General features: G+C 45.1%; 1 protein-coding gene across 1 annotated transcript; it reads left to right on the top strand.

Moving 5' to 3' along the window:
* The first annotated feature begins 524 nt into the window (after positions 1 to 524).
* Positions 525 to 19202, top strand: TBC1D20 (TBC1 domain family member 20). Its single transcript, XM_040247632.1, has 8 exons — positions 525 to 759; positions 8919 to 9104; positions 11274 to 11354; positions 14167 to 14353; positions 14511 to 14612; positions 15537 to 15678; positions 16474 to 16661; positions 16927 to 19202. Exons 1-8 carry the CDS (start codon positions 690 to 692, stop codon positions 17180 to 17182), a joined length of 1212 nt encoding a protein of 403 aa, XP_040103566.1. The 5' UTR covers positions 525 to 689; the 3' UTR covers positions 17183 to 19202.
* The last annotated feature ends 564 nt before the right edge of the window (positions 19203 to 19766 follow it).

The following is a 19766-nucleotide window of genomic DNA, read 5'->3' as shown; positions in this document are numbered from 1 at the left end:
TTTTCTCCTTTGCTTTTCGCTTCCCTTCTTTTCACAGCTATTTGTAAGGCCTCCTCAGACAGCCATTTTGCTTTTTTACATTTCTTTTCCATGGGGAAAAACTTCAGGCTTTACTGCTCCTGAAACCTACTCAGAGGACCTTTTTGAAAAGGACTTACAATGTGATGGTGGACCGTGATCCTGGATTGCACAGGATGGACATGACGCCCAGGGATCCAACCCGGCCCCGACGTCTCAGTAGTCTCTATATTCTTGATATTGTTCTAAACACTTTCCCAAGAACTCTTCTGAGTCCAGTACTTCTATAATCATCCATACCACTTTACAGATAAAGAAAACCCAAAGAAATGATAAAAATCTGCTCCTGAACACATCGCTTCAAGACTGCTACGCTCTATAAGTTTAGTTGGAACAAACTCTGCGGCACGCTCCCCGCGCTATTCGCTCGCCGCTAAGGGCGCCTGCGCGCCAGCCCGGGTAACAGCCGCGGCCCCGCTGCCGCCAGCGCGGCGTAGCGGGTGGTCACGTGCCGGCGTGGGGCGGGGCCGGCGAAGGGAGGCCTGCGCGCTGCGGGCTGACCAAACCGAGTTCGCTCCACGGAGCAGGCGCTGGAACCTGCGGCTGAAGCCGCGTCTTCTGTAGGCTCCGGCACCAGCCGGGGCTCGGGCTCGAGCCCGGGCCCCCGGGACATGGCCGTCCGGAGTGCCCGGGGTGACGGCCCCACCTCCGGCCGCTGGGACGGTGGCGCGGAAAAGGCAGGTACGGAAGCCGGCCAGGGCGCCGAGGAGCGGCCTGCGAGGACGGCCTGAGGGATAGGGGCGGCCCTGGGGACATGGGACAGCTGCCGGAGGAGGGAGCCACAGGCAGGGGGCCCGGGACGACCGCGCGGGGTGCGCCCAGGGCCGCCGGCCAGGGTCGGGACAGCGAAAAAGGAAAAGACTGAAGGCCTGGGTCACGTCTGAAGGGGAAGAGAGCCTGGAGTTGGGGCGGGGGCGCGGGGGGCGGTCAGCTGATGCTGAGGGGACCGGAGGAACACTGGCGGCAGACCCGAGCCCCCTAGTGGGAAGGACGGCGGGGGCCCCACGTCCGTCCCATCTCTTCCCCGAGATCCGAGGCCAAGCCTCGCTCCCGGCCGAGACTGTCCGGCCACGTCCGCAGGCTCCGGGGGCCGCCTCCCTAGTGGTCAGGCCAGTTTTCCAAACTTCATTCATCGGTCGTCGTCATCTGGATTGACGCGCTGGACACGTATTTCTTTTAATTACCGCGAAATTCACCCTTTAAAGTGTACAGTTCTGTGGTTCTTAGTAATTTTTACAAGGTGGGGCAACCATCGCACTGTCTTAATTCCACAGCATTTCTAATGCCAAAAAGAGAGACCATCCCTCCGCAGGCCCCATTCTCCACAGCTCCTGGCAGCTACCAATCTATTCTCTGTCCCAATCCTATGCCGCCTATTTTAATGTTATTGAATTGCGTAAAAAGCAAGTATATTTTTTATATTGCCTTAAACTCATTTCCATGAAACAGTTTCATTGTGCACTATGTTTTCAAATATGTTTTACCTACTGGTTAATACATGACAGTTAAAATTATTAACGTTTACTCTGTACCAAAGAGAAGAAATGGGAAAGAGTAAGGTAACTTTCCCAGTTTTCCATCCTCTAGTGGATGATTCCCATAGCGGAACCAACCACCAGTGCAACCCAAGTTTTGTTTCTCTGAGTTCATTTTGTTATTGCCTTTTTCTCCTCTTCTAGTCCTCTATTGAAATGAAGCTCACGCCTCATATTACTCCTCTTTACCTTTGGCCTTGTAACCCTTTCCTGGTGTTTGTATGACATCTGTCCCCATGGCATAATGGTCATTGCCCCAAGTGGTATATGGGTCTTGTGACCTGTTGGAGTGCAGCTGTGCCTAGGTTGCGAGACTTTATTCTCTAGTGTCCTGAATTTTGCTTCTCTGGATAAATGGGAGGAATTTTTTGTAAGCATAAAATTTTAAGTTAATTTCCAGCATCAACATCAGGAGTTCAAGGAGTGGAGCTGGGGGTGTCTGTCTATCTGGGAGGCTAGGGAGCTTCCCTGATGGCTCAGTGGTATAGAATACGCCTGGAATGCCAGAGACAAGGTTCGATCCCTGGGTGGGGAAGATTCCCTGGAGAAAGAAATGTCAGCCCACTCCAGTATTCTTGTCTGGGAAATCCCATGGACAGAGGAGCCTAGGGAGCTAGAGTCCATGGGTCGCGGAAGAGTCAGACATGACTGAAGCAACTAAACAGCAGCAACAGTGCGTTGCTAATTTTATCTTATGTTTAAAGTCTGTAAAGCTTTCTTGATATTTGCAAGCTTAAACCAAATAATCAGTATGGAATTTCATTCTTGCACATAAGATGCATATTAAGTGTGTAGATCATTTACCTGATCTGAATCACTGATACATATTTTGCTGGTGTGGAAAAACTTTTAGAGGAAGCGTAGCTAGTGCTCATTTTTTGCCATTGTCCTTCACCTATATATTGTTTCCCAAGCCACATGCTTTTGAAGATACCTGTTGCTCTGAGGAAACAGAAATCTTTACTTGAGTTCCATAGCCAGAGTAGGGAGAGATTTGAGACAATAACAGACTCAGTCATCCTTATCAAAATTGTTAAGAACTACTTTTTCAGTACCCCTTATTTAAATGATCATTTTAATGGAGAGCTGGTCAAGTAGTGCCAATATCATTCCTTTTTCCTCTGTTGAATGAATTACTTTTCAGACAGCAGGGATTTATTTATAGCAGTGTCTTATATATTTTGCAGCCAGCTGTAGGATAGTCGTTTCATTCTGTTGTGGTTGTGAAAGCCAAGACCTTTACTATAAAGGAGTTTGGAAGATACCAGCTTTGGAATATATAGTACATCTCATATAAGCAGAGCAAAACTGGAGATGAAAGGATTCAAGGGGATTTGAATTACATTTATACAATCGGTAGATGAAATGTAGGCTTTTATCCCAAAGCCAAATAAAGCATTCTCAAGTCCAGAAATGTGTCCTACCCCAAAATCCATATGTAAAATTTATCTTAAAACAGATAGTTAGACATTGGGCTTCCCAGGTGGCACAGTTGGTGAAGAATCCACCTGCCAAAGTAAGAGACAGGAGATTCGGATTCAGTCCTTGGATTGGGAAGATCCCCTGGAGGAGCAAAGTTATTTTAACCTTTTTCCACGTACCCGAAGAGTAGCTCTGATTTTTCTCTTTCTGCAGTAAAGAGGATATGTGTAGATTAATTGGTTGAGACTCCGCTTAACTTTTTCTCCCTCATTGTGTAGTCTCACAGTTGACCTTACCACTATGTAATTTATACATCTCCAGATCATTTAAGTTTTTTTCTTTTTTCTCCTACCTTTTTATGTCACAATCAAAACCTGTACATTAGGTGCAATGAAATATTTGTTTGTGTGTGTGGCACACATAGGAGTGCCGCCTTCATCTTCCACTAACATTTGATTGCTTAAATATGGGGTTGAGAAAGGTGATGTTGGGGTCTGAACAGACAGCAGCTAAAATCTACAGTTGAGCAGCATTCTACCCTGGGAATCACCAGTAGATTTAGAAAAAGGCCAAAGTGCCTATAAATCTATTTAGAGTTATATAATGAGTATTGTCTTTTGCTTTTTTAATTTTTAATTTTATTTATTTATTTGACAGCGTCACATGTTAATTGCAGCATGAGTTCTTCTTTGTGGCATGCAGGCTTCTCTGGTTGCAGCACACAGGCGTAGTTGCCCCATGACATGTGGGATCATAGTTCCCTGACCAGGGGTCAAACCCTTGTCCCCTCATTGGAAGGTGGATTCTTAGCCACTGGACCACCAGGGAAGTCCCTACAGTGAGGATATTCTTAATATTAATAGTAATATGGGGAAATAATGCCATTTGCTATAGGCCAATTTTTCCAGAGGAACAGCAGCTAAGTTATTTATTCTATTCCACCCATATGTATTGAGTTCCCACAGAGCATCAGAATCAGGGTGACAGCAGTAAATTTTGAAATGCAGGATTTAAATAGAATCCAAACAGAGTTTTGAGAGAAATAAGTATTGGAGCAATGATTTGGGTTCAAAAATAGTTAAAATTGACGGTGAAGAACCTGTTTGCAATGCAGGAGACCCAGGTTTGATCCCTAGTCAGGAAGATCCCCAGAGAAGGGAATGGCTACCCACTCCAGTATTCTTGCCTGGAGAATCCCATGGACAGAGGGGCCTGTTGGGCTACAATCCATGGGGTTGCAAAAAGTTGAACACAACTGAACGACTAACACACACTGAAAATCCACTTGATTGCAAACAGTGTTAATTCCCCTAAGATATAAGCAGTGGTTTTCCTTTCCCCCTGGAGAAGGAAATGGCAATTCACTGCCGTATTCCTACTTGGAAAATCCTGTGAACAGAGGAGCCTGGCAGGCTACAGCCCATGGGGTTGCGAACACAACTGAGGGACTGACACTTTCAGTTTTCCTTTCCCCAAGATTGCGGAATAGCTTAAGTGGAAAGATGGGCAGGGTGATATATGTCAAAAAAAAAAAAAAAAATTGAGGAAAAATGTCCAAACTCTTAGCAAATAGATTAATAAGATTTCTAAATATCAGATACCTCAAAAAATATTTAGTATGACCATTTAAGTGTTCTTAATTTGTGATGTGTAGAAAGTACAAAGTACAAGAACACTCTTAAGTTTTAAAAAACTTTTTTAAGTTTTATTTTCTTCTTTGCTAGAAGTTCAATTCCTGCTTGTAGTTTGTCTCAGCCTAGACTTCCCAGGTGGTTCAGCAGTAAAGAATCTACCTGCAATGCAGGAAATCCCAGTTCAATTCCTGGGTCGAGGAGATCCCCTAGAGAAGGGATAGGCTATCCACTCCAGTATTCATGATCTTCCCTGGTGGCTCAGACGGTAAAGAAACCGCCTGCAATGAGGGAGACCTGGATTCGATCCCTTGTTTGGGAAGATCTCCTGGAGGAGGGTGTGGCAACCCACTGCAGTATTCCTGCCTGGAGAATCCCCATGAACTGAGGAGCCTAGCAGGCTACAATCTGTGGGGTCACAAAGAGTCAGACACAACTGAAGGACTAAGCACAGCACAGCACAGCCTGGTGCTTTACTATGAGTAGTTGCTCATTAAATGACAGGTTGATAAATGAATGGATACATTAATGCACAGGTAGGTGCATGGATGGATGATAAGACATGTCCAAGCCAAGACCTTGAAACGCCTTGTAAATAAACATTTTATTATAGTTGCTGCTGTGCTGATTCATTGGGAATTGGGACTTGATTTTTCCTGATTTCTAGTAACCATTGAATTTAGCATCAACCTGGGACATTTCTAGGAGTGCAGATGGGAGGAGGGGTTTGCTATGAACAATTAATTATGCCAGAACTATAGATGTAAACCAGAAATCTCTCAGACTGCCTGGAGCAGATTTACCTACTAGGCCACCGGGGAAAATAACAGTCTAGCCAGGGGAACAAGTTTACCTGGGTGAAAAAGCATCCTGTCTTATCTATACCTCGAATTGTGTGGAACTCCAAAACAGTCGGTGCCTGAGTTGATAAGGTTTATGTCACAACTCTCTCATAGATAGGTAACCAGGGTTATTGGAACCACCTTTCATTTGTGTTAACAGTATGCAGCTTTGTCATGGAAACAGTTTGTATACTGTTTCCTCAGAATAGAACATGAGTGAGGAAAGCTGCTTAGTGTCTGTCCTAAAAACCTCACTTACCTTCTGATGTTCAGTTCAGTTCAGTCGCTCAGTCGTGTCCGACTCTTTGCGACCCCATGAATCGCAGCACACCAGGCCTCCCTGTTCATCACCATCTCTCGGAGTTCACTCAGACTCATGTCCATCGAGTCAGTGATGCCATCCAGCCATCTCATCCTCGGTCGTCCCCTTCTCCTCCTGCCCCCAATCCCTCCCAGCATCAAAGTCTTTTCCAGTGAGTCAACTCTTCTCATGAGGTGGCCAAAGTACTGGAGTTTCAGCGTCAGCATCATTCCTTTCAAAGAAATCCCAGGGTTGATCTCCTTCAGAATGGACTGGTTGGATCTCCTTGCAGTCCAAGGGACTCTCAAGAGTCTTCTCCAACAACACAGTTCAAAAGCATCAATTCTTCAGTGCTCAGCCTTCTTCACAGTCCAACTCTCACATCCATACATGACCACAGGACAGACCATAGCCTTGACTAGCTGGACCTTTGTTGGCAAAGTAATGTCTCTGCTTTTGAATATGCCATCTAGGTTGGTCATAACTTTTCTTCCAAGGAGTAAGCGTCTTTTGATTTCATGGCTGCAGTCACCATCTGCAGTGATTTTGGACCCCCAAAAAATAAAGTCTGACACAGTTTCCACTGTTTCCCCATCTATTTCCCATGAAGTGATGGGACCGGATGCCATGATCTTCGTTTTCTGAATGTTGAGCTTTAAGCCAATTTTTTCACTCTCCTCTTTCACTTTCATCAAGAGGCTTTTTAGCTCCCCTTCACTTTCTGCCATAAGGGTGATGTCATCTGCATATCTGAGGTTATTGATATTTCTCCCGGCAATCTTGATTCCAGCTTATGTTTCTTCCAGTCCAGCGTTTCTCATGATGTACTCTGCATCTAAGTTAAATAAGCAGGGTGACAATATACAGCCTTGACGTACTCCTTAGTCCTTTCTAAGGCCTGACCTACCTTCCAGTGTTATCTTCTACTTTACATTAACACTAATGCCCTGCCCCTCGTATATGCTACATAAATACTTCCTAGTGACCTCATTTACTGTTAGGTGAAAGGGCCTGTGTTTCTGTCTCCAAGCCTTTCTTCTGGTCTCCTCCTCGCCTCTCTGAATCCTCCCCTTTCTTTTTAAAGTTCACTTTTCCATAATGCTTTCTCAGGTTTGCCTGACCCACAGCTGTCTGAGCTTTTGGTGTCTGCACATACCTTTTCTCGGACGATTACAGTGCACTGCTATGTGACATCTCTTCAGTGGGTTGAATAGTTTTAACTTTTCTTGTGTTTGCTGTTCCTAGAAGTAAACATTATGCATGAAAATTCTGAGAGCCTGTTACTGCATTATTTTAAATAGAGCCAATTATAATATGATGCACGTTAACCACAAACTCTCAGTCTCCTAAAAAAGTAATTTAAACACAGCAAAATGCCTGTGTATAAATAACAGACTATCACATGAGGATGTAAGATGCTTAATACATTTCTTTTTGATTACCAGTGATTAATGTGGTTCTTAAGAAACAGTAGCATGCCCCTTTTACCACTAGCCACACTAGAGTCCCAAATAAACCCTTTGACATTCTGCTTTTGAAAATACCTCCGTGTGATTCTGATGTTTTCCAATTGTATTAGCATGTAACCAGAGGCTTTTTTCACATGTGGTTTTGTTTAAAAGTGTAATACTGAATTTTGGTGACATGCATGTACATTTTTCCTCAGTAAAAAACAAAATTTATTATATTAAGAGAGATGTGGTCATGTATGGATGTGAGTTGAACCATAGAGAAGACTGAGCACTGAAGAATTGATGCTTTCTCTAGTGGTGCTGGAGAAGACCCTTGAGATCCCATGTACAGCAAGGAGATCAAAGCATTCGATCCAAAGGAAAATCAACCCTGCATGCTCACTGGAAGGACTGACGCTGAAGCTGAAGCTCCAATACTTTGGCAACCTGATGCGAACAGCTGACTCATTGGAAAAGACTCTGCTGTTGGGAAAGTTTGAAGGCAAAAAAAGGGGGCAGCAGAGGATGAGATGGTTGGATTGCATCATCGATTCAATGGATATGAACTTAGGCGAACTCTAGGAGATAGTGAGGAACAGGGAGGCCTGGCATGTTGCAGTCCATAGGGTCGCAGAGTTGACTTAACAGCGACAATGCTCTGTGAAGTTTAGCATTAATGAAGCACAGCATTCTTTAGGAAAACATAAACGGTGGCTATTAGATATGCCTAAATGTACTGAGCATTTACTATAATTCCTTTTTTGTTACTTATATGGTATGTCTCCCTAGTGTTTGGCACACTATATATGCTAATCAGTGTGTGTGTGTGTGTGTGTGTGTGTGTGTGTGTGTGCATACTAAGTCGCTTCAGTCGTGTCTCTTTGAGATCCTGTGGACTGTAGCCCTCTAGACTGTGGACTGTAGGCTCCTCTGTCCATGGGATTTTTCAGAAAAGAGTACTAGAGTGGGTTGCCATTTCCTTCTCCAGGGGATCTTCCCAGCCCATGGATCAGACCCGTGTCTCCTACATCTCTTGCTTTGGCAAGCAGGTTCTTTACCACTGGCACCACCCGGGAAGCCCATGCTCATCAGTAAATTAATTGGAGAAGGAACTGGCAACCCACTCCAGTGTTCTTGCCTGGAGAATCCCAGGGACGGGGGAGCCTGGTGGGCTGCCGTCTATGGGGTCGCACAGAGTCAGACACAACTGAAGTGACTTAGCAGCAGTAGCAGCAGCAGCATACCTGAGCATATTAATAATTTCCTGAGTAAAGGTAACAAGGATATACTGCTAAGTCACTTCAGTCGTGTCTGACTCTGTGCGACCCTATAGACGCCAGCCCCTTAGGCTCCCCGCTGGGATGCTCCAGGCAAGAACACTGGAGTGGGTTGCCATTTCCTTCTCCAATGCATGAGAGTGAAAAGTGAAAGTGAAGTCACTCAGTCGTGCCCGACTCTCAGCGACCACATGGACTACAGCCTACCAGGCTCCTCTGTCCATGGGATTCTGCAGGCAAGAGTACTGGAGTGGGTTGCCATTGCCTTCTCTGTTAAATGTACCTACCTTACTTCAAACCAAGTAAGGAGATTGAGCCCTGAACAGAATAGGTACAGACAGTAAATATGTGCCTAATGCCCTCTTTCGTTCTGTTTTGCAGACTTTAATGCCAAAAGGAAAAAGAAAGTGGCAGAGATCTACCAGGCTCTGAACAGTGAGCCCACTGATGTGGCTGCCCTTAGACGCATGGCTATCAGTGAAGGAGGGCTCCTGACCGATGAGATCAGGCGGAAAGTGTGGCCCAAGCTCCTCAATGTCAACACCAGTGATCCACCTCCTATATCAGGTAGTCAGGGGAAGAGGTGCTGTGATGGGAGTTTGTCTAGGAGGCAGGGAAAAAAGAATTCCAGGGTCGTTAATTTTTATGCTCATTTCAAACCAAGAGTAGATGTGTAAACACCTGAAACGTTTTAAGATATGCTTGGGCCTACTGTGAAAATAAGACCAAACTGCAAAATAAAATTTTAATTTAAAACGGAATGAGCTTTTATTAGGTAAGGAGGGAGCGATTATTGGCTAATTAGGGGAGTTTATTAAAAATATATATTCTGGGAATTCCCTGATGGTCAAGTGGTTAGGACTCCATGCTTTCATTGCCAAGGGCCCAGGTTCCATTCCTGATCTGGGAACTAATATCCCGCAAGCCACACATGCAGCCAAAACACAAAATGCATGTTCCAGTTTACATTCACCTAGAAGTAAGTTTGCAGGAATCTGTATTTTAGCAAGAATCCCACATAATTCTGATACAGATGGACATTTGAAAAGCATGGGGTTCTACGGAGATATAATGCCTCTTATAGTCCTTAAAAACAACAACAAAAAAGACTTTTTATAGGGAAATACTAAGACCATTTTGAATTCTAAAATTCTGTAACTCTGTGAAAAGCTGTTACAGTCGGCCCTCTAAGTTCAAGGATTCAACCAACCATATATCAGAAGTACTCTGGAAGGACTTCGCAGAGGTCCTGTGGTTAAGACTCCACACACCCAACGCTAGCAGCATGGGTTCAGTCCCTTGTCAGGAAACTAGGATCCTACATTCCACCTGGCACATATATTCTGGGCGGGGGGGGAACCTCCAGAAATTTCCAAAAAGCAAAACTTGGATTTGTTGTACTCTGGCAGCTATTTACATAGTATTTACATTCTATCAGGTTTTGAAAGTAATCTAGAGGTGATTTAAGTATACAAGAGGATGTGCAAATGTTAAACTGTTTAATATTTGGGACTTGAGCATCAGTGGATTTTGCTATCCTTGGGGGTCCTGGAACCAATCCCCCTCAAATACCAAGGGACAGCTAACCGTACTTAACTTTATCTGCAAGGCCCATGTAGTGAAAAAAAGAATTTTTTAGACTACAGTGCAGAATACAAAAGAAAGTACAGAAAACAGTGAATCCACTTTGTCATTTATTGAGTCTACATTTATTGCTTTCCTACTATGTTTGGCGAAAGTCCAGGTGTTGGGGATTCTTTCTTTCATTTGGCAATGCAAGGAATAGGGCATGACTGAGTGACTGGGCACGCACACACAGTTGTGCTCCTAATGTGTGCTGGGTACCAGAGATAATTAAAACAGCCACTGCCAATAAAAAGTTTACAGTGTCATGGTGTGGCCAAGTAGATGTTTTAAGTTGCCACTTGTTATTGACTTTGGAACTGGGCTGCCTCAGAGCAGTGATCTTTTGTTGGAAGGAATAAGCATTGCCATATTCATACTGTAAATCCTGAGATGGTGTTCTGTCAAATTCCAAATTTCTTGTCTCTTTTTAAGATGAAGTCTGTGTGTGGGGAAGTATTCTACAGGCTCCTCTGTTAAGTTTTGATTTCCATTATGAAGGAAATGTACACTTGTTATATATATAACAGCTAGAGTCTGCCTCCTTGCTTTCAGTTGGGCTTAGCAACTGAATACAAGTACTATCTCCTTTTACCAGTGTCTTAGTTTTAGAATTTCAGGCCTAAGAGAGCTTAGGTTTTTCTCCATGTACATTTATCTTAATACTCCTTTCTGAACAGCTCAATCTTCCTACACTTTATAGATGTTAGAGTTTTTCCAGCAGTCTGTGGTTTCCACATTCATGATCTTACTTGATGCTTAACAGTAATCTGAGAGGTACACATGGAAGGGAATAATCCCCATTTTACAGATGTGAACTTTGAAATTCAGAGTGGTTCCCAGTAACGCACAGTGGGTCCCGGCCTCCTGACCGTTCCACTGCTCCTGGATAATGTATCTTCCTTCCTCTCACGGTCATCATGACTTGCATGAAGCAGCATGTTTGGAACTAAACCAGAGATTCCTCTCCAAATGTTCTATCTTGAGTCATGTCCACTTCAAGAAAAAGCCTTGAGTATGTCTTCCAGGCCTTTTGTGTCATGCCAGGATGTCTTGCTCCTGCTGTGGCTTCCCAGACATTCCTACAATAACATGTTCCTTCTCCTCCAATAGGGAAAAACCTACGACAGATGAGCAAGGACTACCAACAAGTGCTCCTGGATGTCCGGCGGTCTTTACGGCGGTTCCCGCCTGGTGAGACACACTCTGGCGGTCTTTGGAGGAGGGAGGGGGAGGTTTGGTAGGGTGGCTTCAGTCCAGTTGCAGTTACATTACTCTGTTGGGCTTGCTCGTCTCAAGACATTTATGTCCTGGCACAGAACATGACCACATCCAGGACCCTCCCTCCTCAGGGATCCATCGTGCTCCCAGTCTGCTGACTCATTCTTTCATTGACTCAGTCCATTCAGACCCCCACTGTGAAGGCCTGCTGCTGCTGCTACTAAGTCGCTTCAGTCGTGTCTGACTCTCTGCGACCCCATAGATGGCAGCTCACCAGGCTCTACCGTCCCTGGGATTCTCCAGGCAAGAACACTGAGCCCAAAATAATTTCTCTTGGCTTAGAGGAGGTAAATGAGAGAAGAGGGTTTTCCCCCTGCCCGTTAGAGCTACAGAAGAGACTTGATAGGGATTTTTTTAGAGCCATCAGTCTGACTTTAAAGAGCAGATTGGTTTGGAAGTGGTCACTAACAGGAATTATTAATACCTTCATTATAAGTAGCTCTATCTTGCCTGTGGGCTTCCCTGGAGGCTCAGTGGTAAAGAATCCATCTGCCATTGCAAGAGACTCAGGTTCAATCCGTGGGTCCAGAAGATCCTTTAGAAGGAAATGGTAGCCCACTCCAGTATTCTTGCCTGGTAAATCCCATGGAGAGAGGAGCCTGGAGGGCTACAGTCCATGGAGTCACAAAAGAGCTGGGCACGACTTAGAGACTAAACAACAAACAATCTTGCATATACATATACTGGGGCCTTGGACTGGAATGAAGGCCAATCACTACATGTTTAAAGAGTCTGTTACTAAAATTGTCTCTTCATCCCCAGAAATACTAAGAATGACAGTTGTCTCTTCTTTCACAGTGAAGGGAACTGGGCAGCAGACCTCATCTGTTTCTCTTCCTTTCGCAACTCCACCTCTAAGTCCTTGAATTGAAGAGAGGAGAGTTGCTGGAGGGAACAAGAGTCTCAAAGCCCATTGCCTCACTCTTCTGAGCCCATGCTCTGGCATTGGACTTTGTCTGTTAAAGGGCATCCCTCCTGTTTACAATCATGGTTCCCAGAAAGGCTCTTGTGATTCTTGTGTAGCCAGTAGCTTGCCATCTTGGTTTTGATAAACACATATACCTGTAGTCCAGTCCCCTTTTCCTGTTCTCTGGTCTTGAGGAGACCACATAGGACAGACGCATCTCATATTTTTCCCTAGGTGTAACCTGTTTTCCTTCTGAGCCCTTTATTCCTCTTCCATTTATGTGACATCAGTCCAGGATATTATTCTTCCAGACAACACTTTCCATGTGGTTTCATATTCTTTTTACATTCATGTTCTTCTGAACTTAGCTGACCACTTTTATACTGAAAATTCAAATAAGATTTACTTTTTTCTCTCACTGCTTCATTAATTTACCTGACCGCAGTACTTGCTTTACTCTCATTTTCTTTTTTATCTTCTAAAGTATGCCTTTTTGAGAAGGAATGGGTAAAAGTGCATAAGAGATGAGCATCACTGTCACCTAAAAACCTTTATTTCAGTTCAGTCTGGACCCTTGCATTATCTGTCTTCTCTCACAAGATCTGCTTTTGACTAGATAACCTAATGGTGTAGGAAAGCTGTGTTGTCTGTCATCCTCCTAAAACAGGTCATGAGGCCAAGGGTTGACATTTTTTTTAATTTTATTTTAATTGGAGGCTAATTACTTTACAGTACTGTATTGGTTTTGCCGTACATCAACATGAATCCGCCATGAGTGCACACGTGTGTCAAAGGTTGACATTTTTATAGTAAGAGCCAGAAGAGCTGAGGGGCCACGCTGACCGCTGCCAGACTAAGTGCCTGCACTGAAAGAGCTCCCGAAACTAGCTCCTCTGTTTCCAGCTGCATCTTTGGGTCAAGATCAGTACTTCCTATGATAGTCAGTTTGATTCTGAGGGGACCACACATCTCATACATTTTTTGTTTTTATATAATTTTACACCTATGAAAAGACTGCAAAAATAGGCCACAGAATTCCCCAGGTAGCTTTTTCCCAGGTTTCCTTATACATCAACCTTTGACTAGATTTGCTTTAGTTTTCTTTTCTCTCTTTCCTTCACCATACATACACATGTTTTTTTCTCTGAGCTATTAAGAATAAATTACATACATGGTGCCCCCTTATCCATAAATATTTCACTGTGTGTTTTTTTAAAAACAGTTCTTTTTTACATAGTCACACTTAAAATCAGTAACAAAAAATACTACTGACTAATCTACAGATTTTATTCAGATTTTGCCATTTATTCCAATAACGTTCCTTATAGAGAAAAGTGCATTTTCCATTCATTCTTCATATCTCTTCAGCTTCCTTTAGTCTAGACTTCTTTTGTATTTTATGACAGGCCTGTTACTTTATAAAGTTCCCCTCAGTTTTTATTTCCTCCTTGTAAGATTCAGGTGATGCACTCTTGATAGGAAGTCCACTGAAGTGATGTTGAGTTCCTTTCACCACAGCACATCAAGAGGCACATGCTGCCCAGTGGTCCCCCTGCTGGCATCACGCCCTGTGGTGACTTGGTTAAGATGGTGTTGGCTGGGTTCCCCAACTGTAAGGTTGCCAAGTCTGTGGTTCTTTCCTACATGGCCAGGCAGCTATCCACAGTGTATGGATCATGAATGTGTTGCCAAGTTGTTTTACTTTATTAAACAGTTTCTCTGCATATCCACAGCTTACTGTCTTCCTTACCTCCACGTTACTAGACTGCTTGCCTTGTTCAAGTGCATCCCCCCCACCACCACCTACTCTTCCCCCAGGCATGCCAGAAGAACAGAGAGAAGGGCTGCAGGAAGAGCTGATCGACATCATCCTCCTCATCTTGGAACGCAACCCGCAGCTGCACTACTACCAGGGCTACCATGACATAGTGGTCACGTTTCTGCTGGTGCTCGGCGAGAGGCTGGCAACATCCCTGGTAGAGAAGCTGTCTACTCACCATCTCAGGTACCCGGGCAAAAGGGCAGAACACAGTTCCCCCCAGGGATAACTGCTCAGCCCGCTTTCTAGTTGGTGTTTTCAGTGGGTTGAACCCCACTCCCAACTGCCCCCCAACCCTGATCCAAGCGTTTGGTCTGACCAAGCTCGTTGAAATGTCTCCTAGGGATTTCATGGACCCAACAATGGACAACACCAAGCATATATTAAACTATCTGATGCCCATCATTGACCAGGTGAATCCAGAACTCCATGACTTCATGCAGAGGTATATATGTGTCTACATTTATGTGTACATGTGCACACACAGACACCCCTCTTCAGCTTTCTCCTAGACTTTGTTTATTCCTCACAAGTCTAGCTCAATTGCATCATCATCTTATGTTGATTAGTGTTAGGTTCTTCTGAGTTGTCCTTTCCAGTCACCAGCAATCTGGATAATTCAGTTCTGTGCACAGTCTTAGAACACTTTTGTGTGCTGTGCTCTTCAAGGAATGCAGGAGATGTCACAGCCCATGCCCTTAAAGAGTTTACATTTAGTGGAGAGAGGTGGGTGAGCTGAGCGTGCCAACTTTGAGGTTATTGCTACGACAGAAGTACAGAGTCCTATAGGACCCAAGGCCATCTGTAGATTGTTTTATTTACCATACACCAAGGAAAAGAAATATTTCTTTGCAATTCTTGTATGATTTTTCTCTTCTGTTTAGTTGGAAGTGTGTCCTTGGCCAATACCTGCCTCTCTTTAAAAAAAAAAACAAAAAACTGTGTCTTAAAGTGTTTAGTCATCTCATGTTAACTATACAATTAATAAAGTTATGTTTTCAAGCCTAAGAATAGATGCCTGTGCCCCCCAAAAGGGTGTGACTTTCCCAGAAGGAAAATGGTGTAGTTCTCTGAAAACAGCTGATTCTTGTTCGTGGAGTTGACATTTCTTGGCCATTATGAGAGCACCCAAGGAGATAAGGCCAACCAGGACCCTACTGTGGTGTTAGTGCCACGATGTGGAGTATGTTGCAAGGACTTTCTATAATATTTTGTGAGGAAAAGATACTGAATTTATCAGCAGCTGAATTTTCCAGAAAGCATGTTCCCCAGTTCCTTTCTTCATACAGCACTGAGGACAAAGAAGGCCCAGGGAGAGGGACAGGATGACTCAGCAGGGAACCTAACATCTGGACTCCCTTGCTCCTAGTGCCGAGGTGGGGACCATCTTTGCGCTCAGCTGGCTTATCACCTGGTTCGGGCACGTCCTGTCTGACTTCAGGCATGTTGTGCGGTTATACGACTTCTTCCTGGCCTGCCACCCACTGATGCCCATTTACTTTGCAGCTGTGGTAGGTACAGACCATGAGCCAGCAGTTTGGCGTGTGTTCCCCAGTCCAGCTTGATCATCTTCCCTAAAAGGAAACCTGGTGATTATGGAAAGATACAAAAGACAGCACTTCCTGGGCTGGCGTCCTGGACACTGTTCTTGGAATGTTCCTGGGAGAGTCATGGGAGTCAAAGACATCATGTATAGAAATAAGCTTGGGAAATGCTGGTTAAACAAAGCTGTTAGATTTTTTACTGCTTGATTCTTCTGAACCTTTCAAATGCTCATGTGCATTGTGAATTATCAGGGTTTGTGTTGACAACTCCTGGAGCTAGTGCAAATGGCCAGCTGGGTTTAAGAAGAGGCATATTATGACGGAAAGTTGAAATGGCTTTTAGTCAGGGATGAGGGCCTCCAGTTATTAGAGGGGCCTGAACTATCAGACGTGAGGGTGAAGGTGGTGGTCTTCATTGTGTTTTAAAGGGAGCAAGACCATTCTTTCTACTGTTTTGAACCATTTCTTCTGTGTTAGAGCTCTAGGTATCTCCAGTAATCTCTCTCCTTTCCTTCCTCCTAAAAACCTTCTTTTGTCAGCCTTTCATGTCATGGTGTGGAAGTTTGTAACAGGAAGTGCTAGCCCATTGGGAAAAGCACTCAGATAAGTATAGCATCACTTCCCAGATAGATACAGGAATTTGCTGAACATTTTGGGTGAGCCCTGTTTGGTACCAATTTATATTACCTCTAAGGAGAATGAAATGAAGTGGCCAAGCCCCTGTATGTTCTGGTCTCTGACGCAAGGCCTTGCTCCCCACAGATCGTGTTGTATCGAGAGCAGGAAGTCCTGGATTGTGACTGTGACATGGCCTCGGTCCACCACCTGTTGTCCCAGATCCCTCAGGACCTGCCCTATGAGACACTGATCAGCAGAGCAGGAGACCTCTTTGTTCAGTTTCCCCCGTCCGAACTTGCTCGAGAGGCAGCTGCCCAGCCACAAGCCGAGAAGTGAGTGGGGCCGAGGCACTGGTTGCACAGGGGTGTTTGTTAGTGAGCAGACGTGATGGAAGATTGTGTCTGGTAGGGACAGGGCTGGGAGTGGTTTTTCCAGAGATCTGCTTATGCCAGCGGAATCCCCACTTGAGACTTCATGGGTCTCGATCAAGAATGAGTTTTCTGAGCAGTGGATGGCTCTGCCCTCAAACTATTTAGTCCATTTTTATTCCCCCTTCTTCTTTCATCCCATTCCCTTCTGTCTCCTTCCCCTCTGCAGAACGGCTGCCTCTACGTTCAAAGACTTTGAGCTGGCGTCAGCGCAGCAGAGGCCCGACATGGTACTGCGGCAGCGGTTTCGGGGACTCCTGCGGCCTGATGAGCGAACAAAAGATGTCCTGACCAAACCAAGGACCAACCGTTTTGTGAAGCTGGCAGTGATGGGGCTGACAGTGGCGCTTGGAGCGGCCGCCCTAGCCGTAGTGAAAAGCGCCTTGGAGTGGGCCCCAAAGTTTCAGCTGCAGCTGTTCCCCTAAATGCCAGAGAAGATACTTCCTCTTACATGACGTCACAGTTTCACCCTTCCATGGACAGATGGGAGGGGGTGGAATTTCCTTTATTAAAAGGGTTTCTGTCAAGGGTTTTCTATTCCTGCACCCTTTCCCTCCTGTCGATGGATGCCTTTGCTTCAGAGGCCAATAGCAGAGCCTGCGTGATGCTGGGCACTTGAGGGCCTGAGCACAGAACTTCTCTCCCTTGTGGCCTGAGTGAGCTCCCCACTGCCTCCTCTTTTGCTGAAGGAAATGGGTCTCTGCAGCTCCTGGGTGCCTTTGGAACCCACTGGGCCTGGTCACTGGGGAGTGTCTTGGCTGCTCATAGTAAGTAAACTGGACCACTGAATGCCCTCCTGGCGGCTCCTCTAGTCTGTCTGCTTCAGCTAAACAAAGAAGGACAGAGCTGCTGCTTTAGTCAGACCTTGTAATGAAGGGGAAGGAGCCGAGGAGGCTGGCCTGGGAGCAAGATTGGCCCCTTTTAAGAACAGCTCCAAGCTGGTCAGAAATCTAAGAGACACATGTGAACTGGGTGAGTAGGTAAATCCTACCTATTTTCAGCCTAGAAATCACTTGGGCATTTCCAGTCAGACAGGAAGGAATGTTAAGTTTTAGGACCCCTGACAAAGGCCAGTTTTTGCCTGCCCCCCTGCCTTTTTTTTCCTTGTTACTCTTCCACAAGGCACATAGTGGTTATAAAAATGTACATTTACTACTATTTTTAGAATTACACACATCCAACATGTAAAGTACCATCACTTTTAAAATAATTCCTTCATGGAAGAAAAAAATAGTTCTCATCAGAACGATGAGCTTCTAAAACCCTGAGGTTTCCTTTCTACTCAAACGTTTAACATTTCACTTCAGCCAGAGTTGCTGTTTGTAAACAGCCCCACACTTCCACAGTGCCCACTTCTGTCCAGCCTCCCTTCCTTCCTTCATGTTTTCCTTCAGTCCCCCTTCTACCCCCAGATCAGCATCCAGTCACGACCTTGGCTTTGTTTTTTGCATTTGACCTATCTCTTCAGCTGCTGGTCTCTCCTTCCTGGTTGGAAATGTCACTGGGACCTTGTCAGCACCCAGAAAGGGACGAACTGCAGCCTGAAGCATGTGGTGGGAGCCTGGGACAGCCAGCCCCGCTGCTCCAGGCTTCCTAAGGACTCTCCAGGCCTTAGGGAACACGATGCATATTCAGTTCTTCTGATACGGCTTTTCATGTAAGCAAACCTAGGTTTGTTTTAGATTAACTGTGGCTTGGAAAAAAGTGCCTTTTGCTACTTTGAAGAACTGGGGTGCATGGTAAGAAGCAGCCATGTACTTTTCTTCTCCTGGTCTGTCTCGGGCACTGTTCTCTCTTGGCAGGTATTTTCTTAAACATGCCAGAGGCACTCCCTCCCACCATACCAGACCTCCACATCCTCCCCATATTCTCACAGTGTGCAGAGTGGTTAGGAGAGGCATCTACTTACATGAGTTACACTAAGCACTTTACAACCAAAAACAACGGATCGTTCTCCATAGCAGGAGTCCCATCTGGGGTTAGCGTGATATGGATGGATTAATCTAGAAAGAGGTAGATTTATCAAGACAGCAGGAATGTTTCCAAGATCTAGATGATGTGACAGGTATTCCCAGTCTTCTACAGCAAGTTTGTCTCATCATCTTTGCAAGTGGACAGCATCGGCCCCTCCTGCCACAAACTCTTGGGTCTGTCTGTAAATACTGAAGGGAAGTGATGGGGAAGTGGTAGGGGGGGAGGTGCATGTGATCAAAGTCCCAGGGCCATGGTTTTTTGGATTCCAGGAAAGCAGGTGGCATTTGCTTCTCTTGTGGCCTAGAAAGGAGAAAGTTCTTACGATTTATAGCTTTGCTGACATGAGGATTAGCCCCTGCCAATGAGAAGAAAGTGTTTTTACCTTCAAGTGGTTTACTATTCTGTAAAGAATACGTGTAAATATTTTGTACAGAGCCCTGTATGAAATAAACAGCCATATGTGGTTACTGACCCCTCTTGTCATTCTGCCCTTGTTGGAGTGGCTCTGCGTTTAGACATCTGGATGCTCCCTCCCTCCACCCCTGACCTGGAGCTGTGCCTTAGGCTATGGACTCTTGGTTAGCTTTGACTTACCTGGAGAACTTGAAACAGTTTCTCTTTCACCTGAGGCAAGAACTCACTTGTCTGGGTTTACTGTTTCCTTGCCCCAGAGGGAGACAGGGGGCTGAAGGCTGAGCAGGCGTCACTTGGCTCTCTGACTGTGTCCCACCACCATAGGCCAGCTGCCCATGCTGTCCTTTGATTTGACTCATGGAGGATACAGGGCTGGCCAGGACACCACTCTGCCGCTGGGAGCTCACCAGAGAGCTGCATTGAAGGAGCAACGTATTTTCAGTGGCAGTTTCATAGTTGGTTAAATGTAAAGAGAAATTTGATAAAGGGAAAACTGAAGGAAAGGTACGTGTGGTGTAATAAATATTTGGGTTTTATCACCAATTCCCCTAAAAGCCTTAGAATTTCCTGAGTGATAAGGGTGTCTTTTGTTGTTCATAATGATTTCCTTTTGATTCCAAC

Source organism: Oryx dammah, unplaced genomic scaffold (assembly GCF_014754425.2).
Source record: "Oryx dammah isolate SB20612 unplaced genomic scaffold, SCBI_Odam_1.1 HiC_scaffold_10, whole genome shotgun sequence".
Classification (NCBI taxonomy): Eukaryota; Metazoa; Chordata; class Mammalia; order Artiodactyla; family Bovidae; genus Oryx; species Oryx dammah.
Note: the sequence above shows the minus strand (reverse complement) of the source record. Positions and strands in the feature narration are given on the sequence as shown.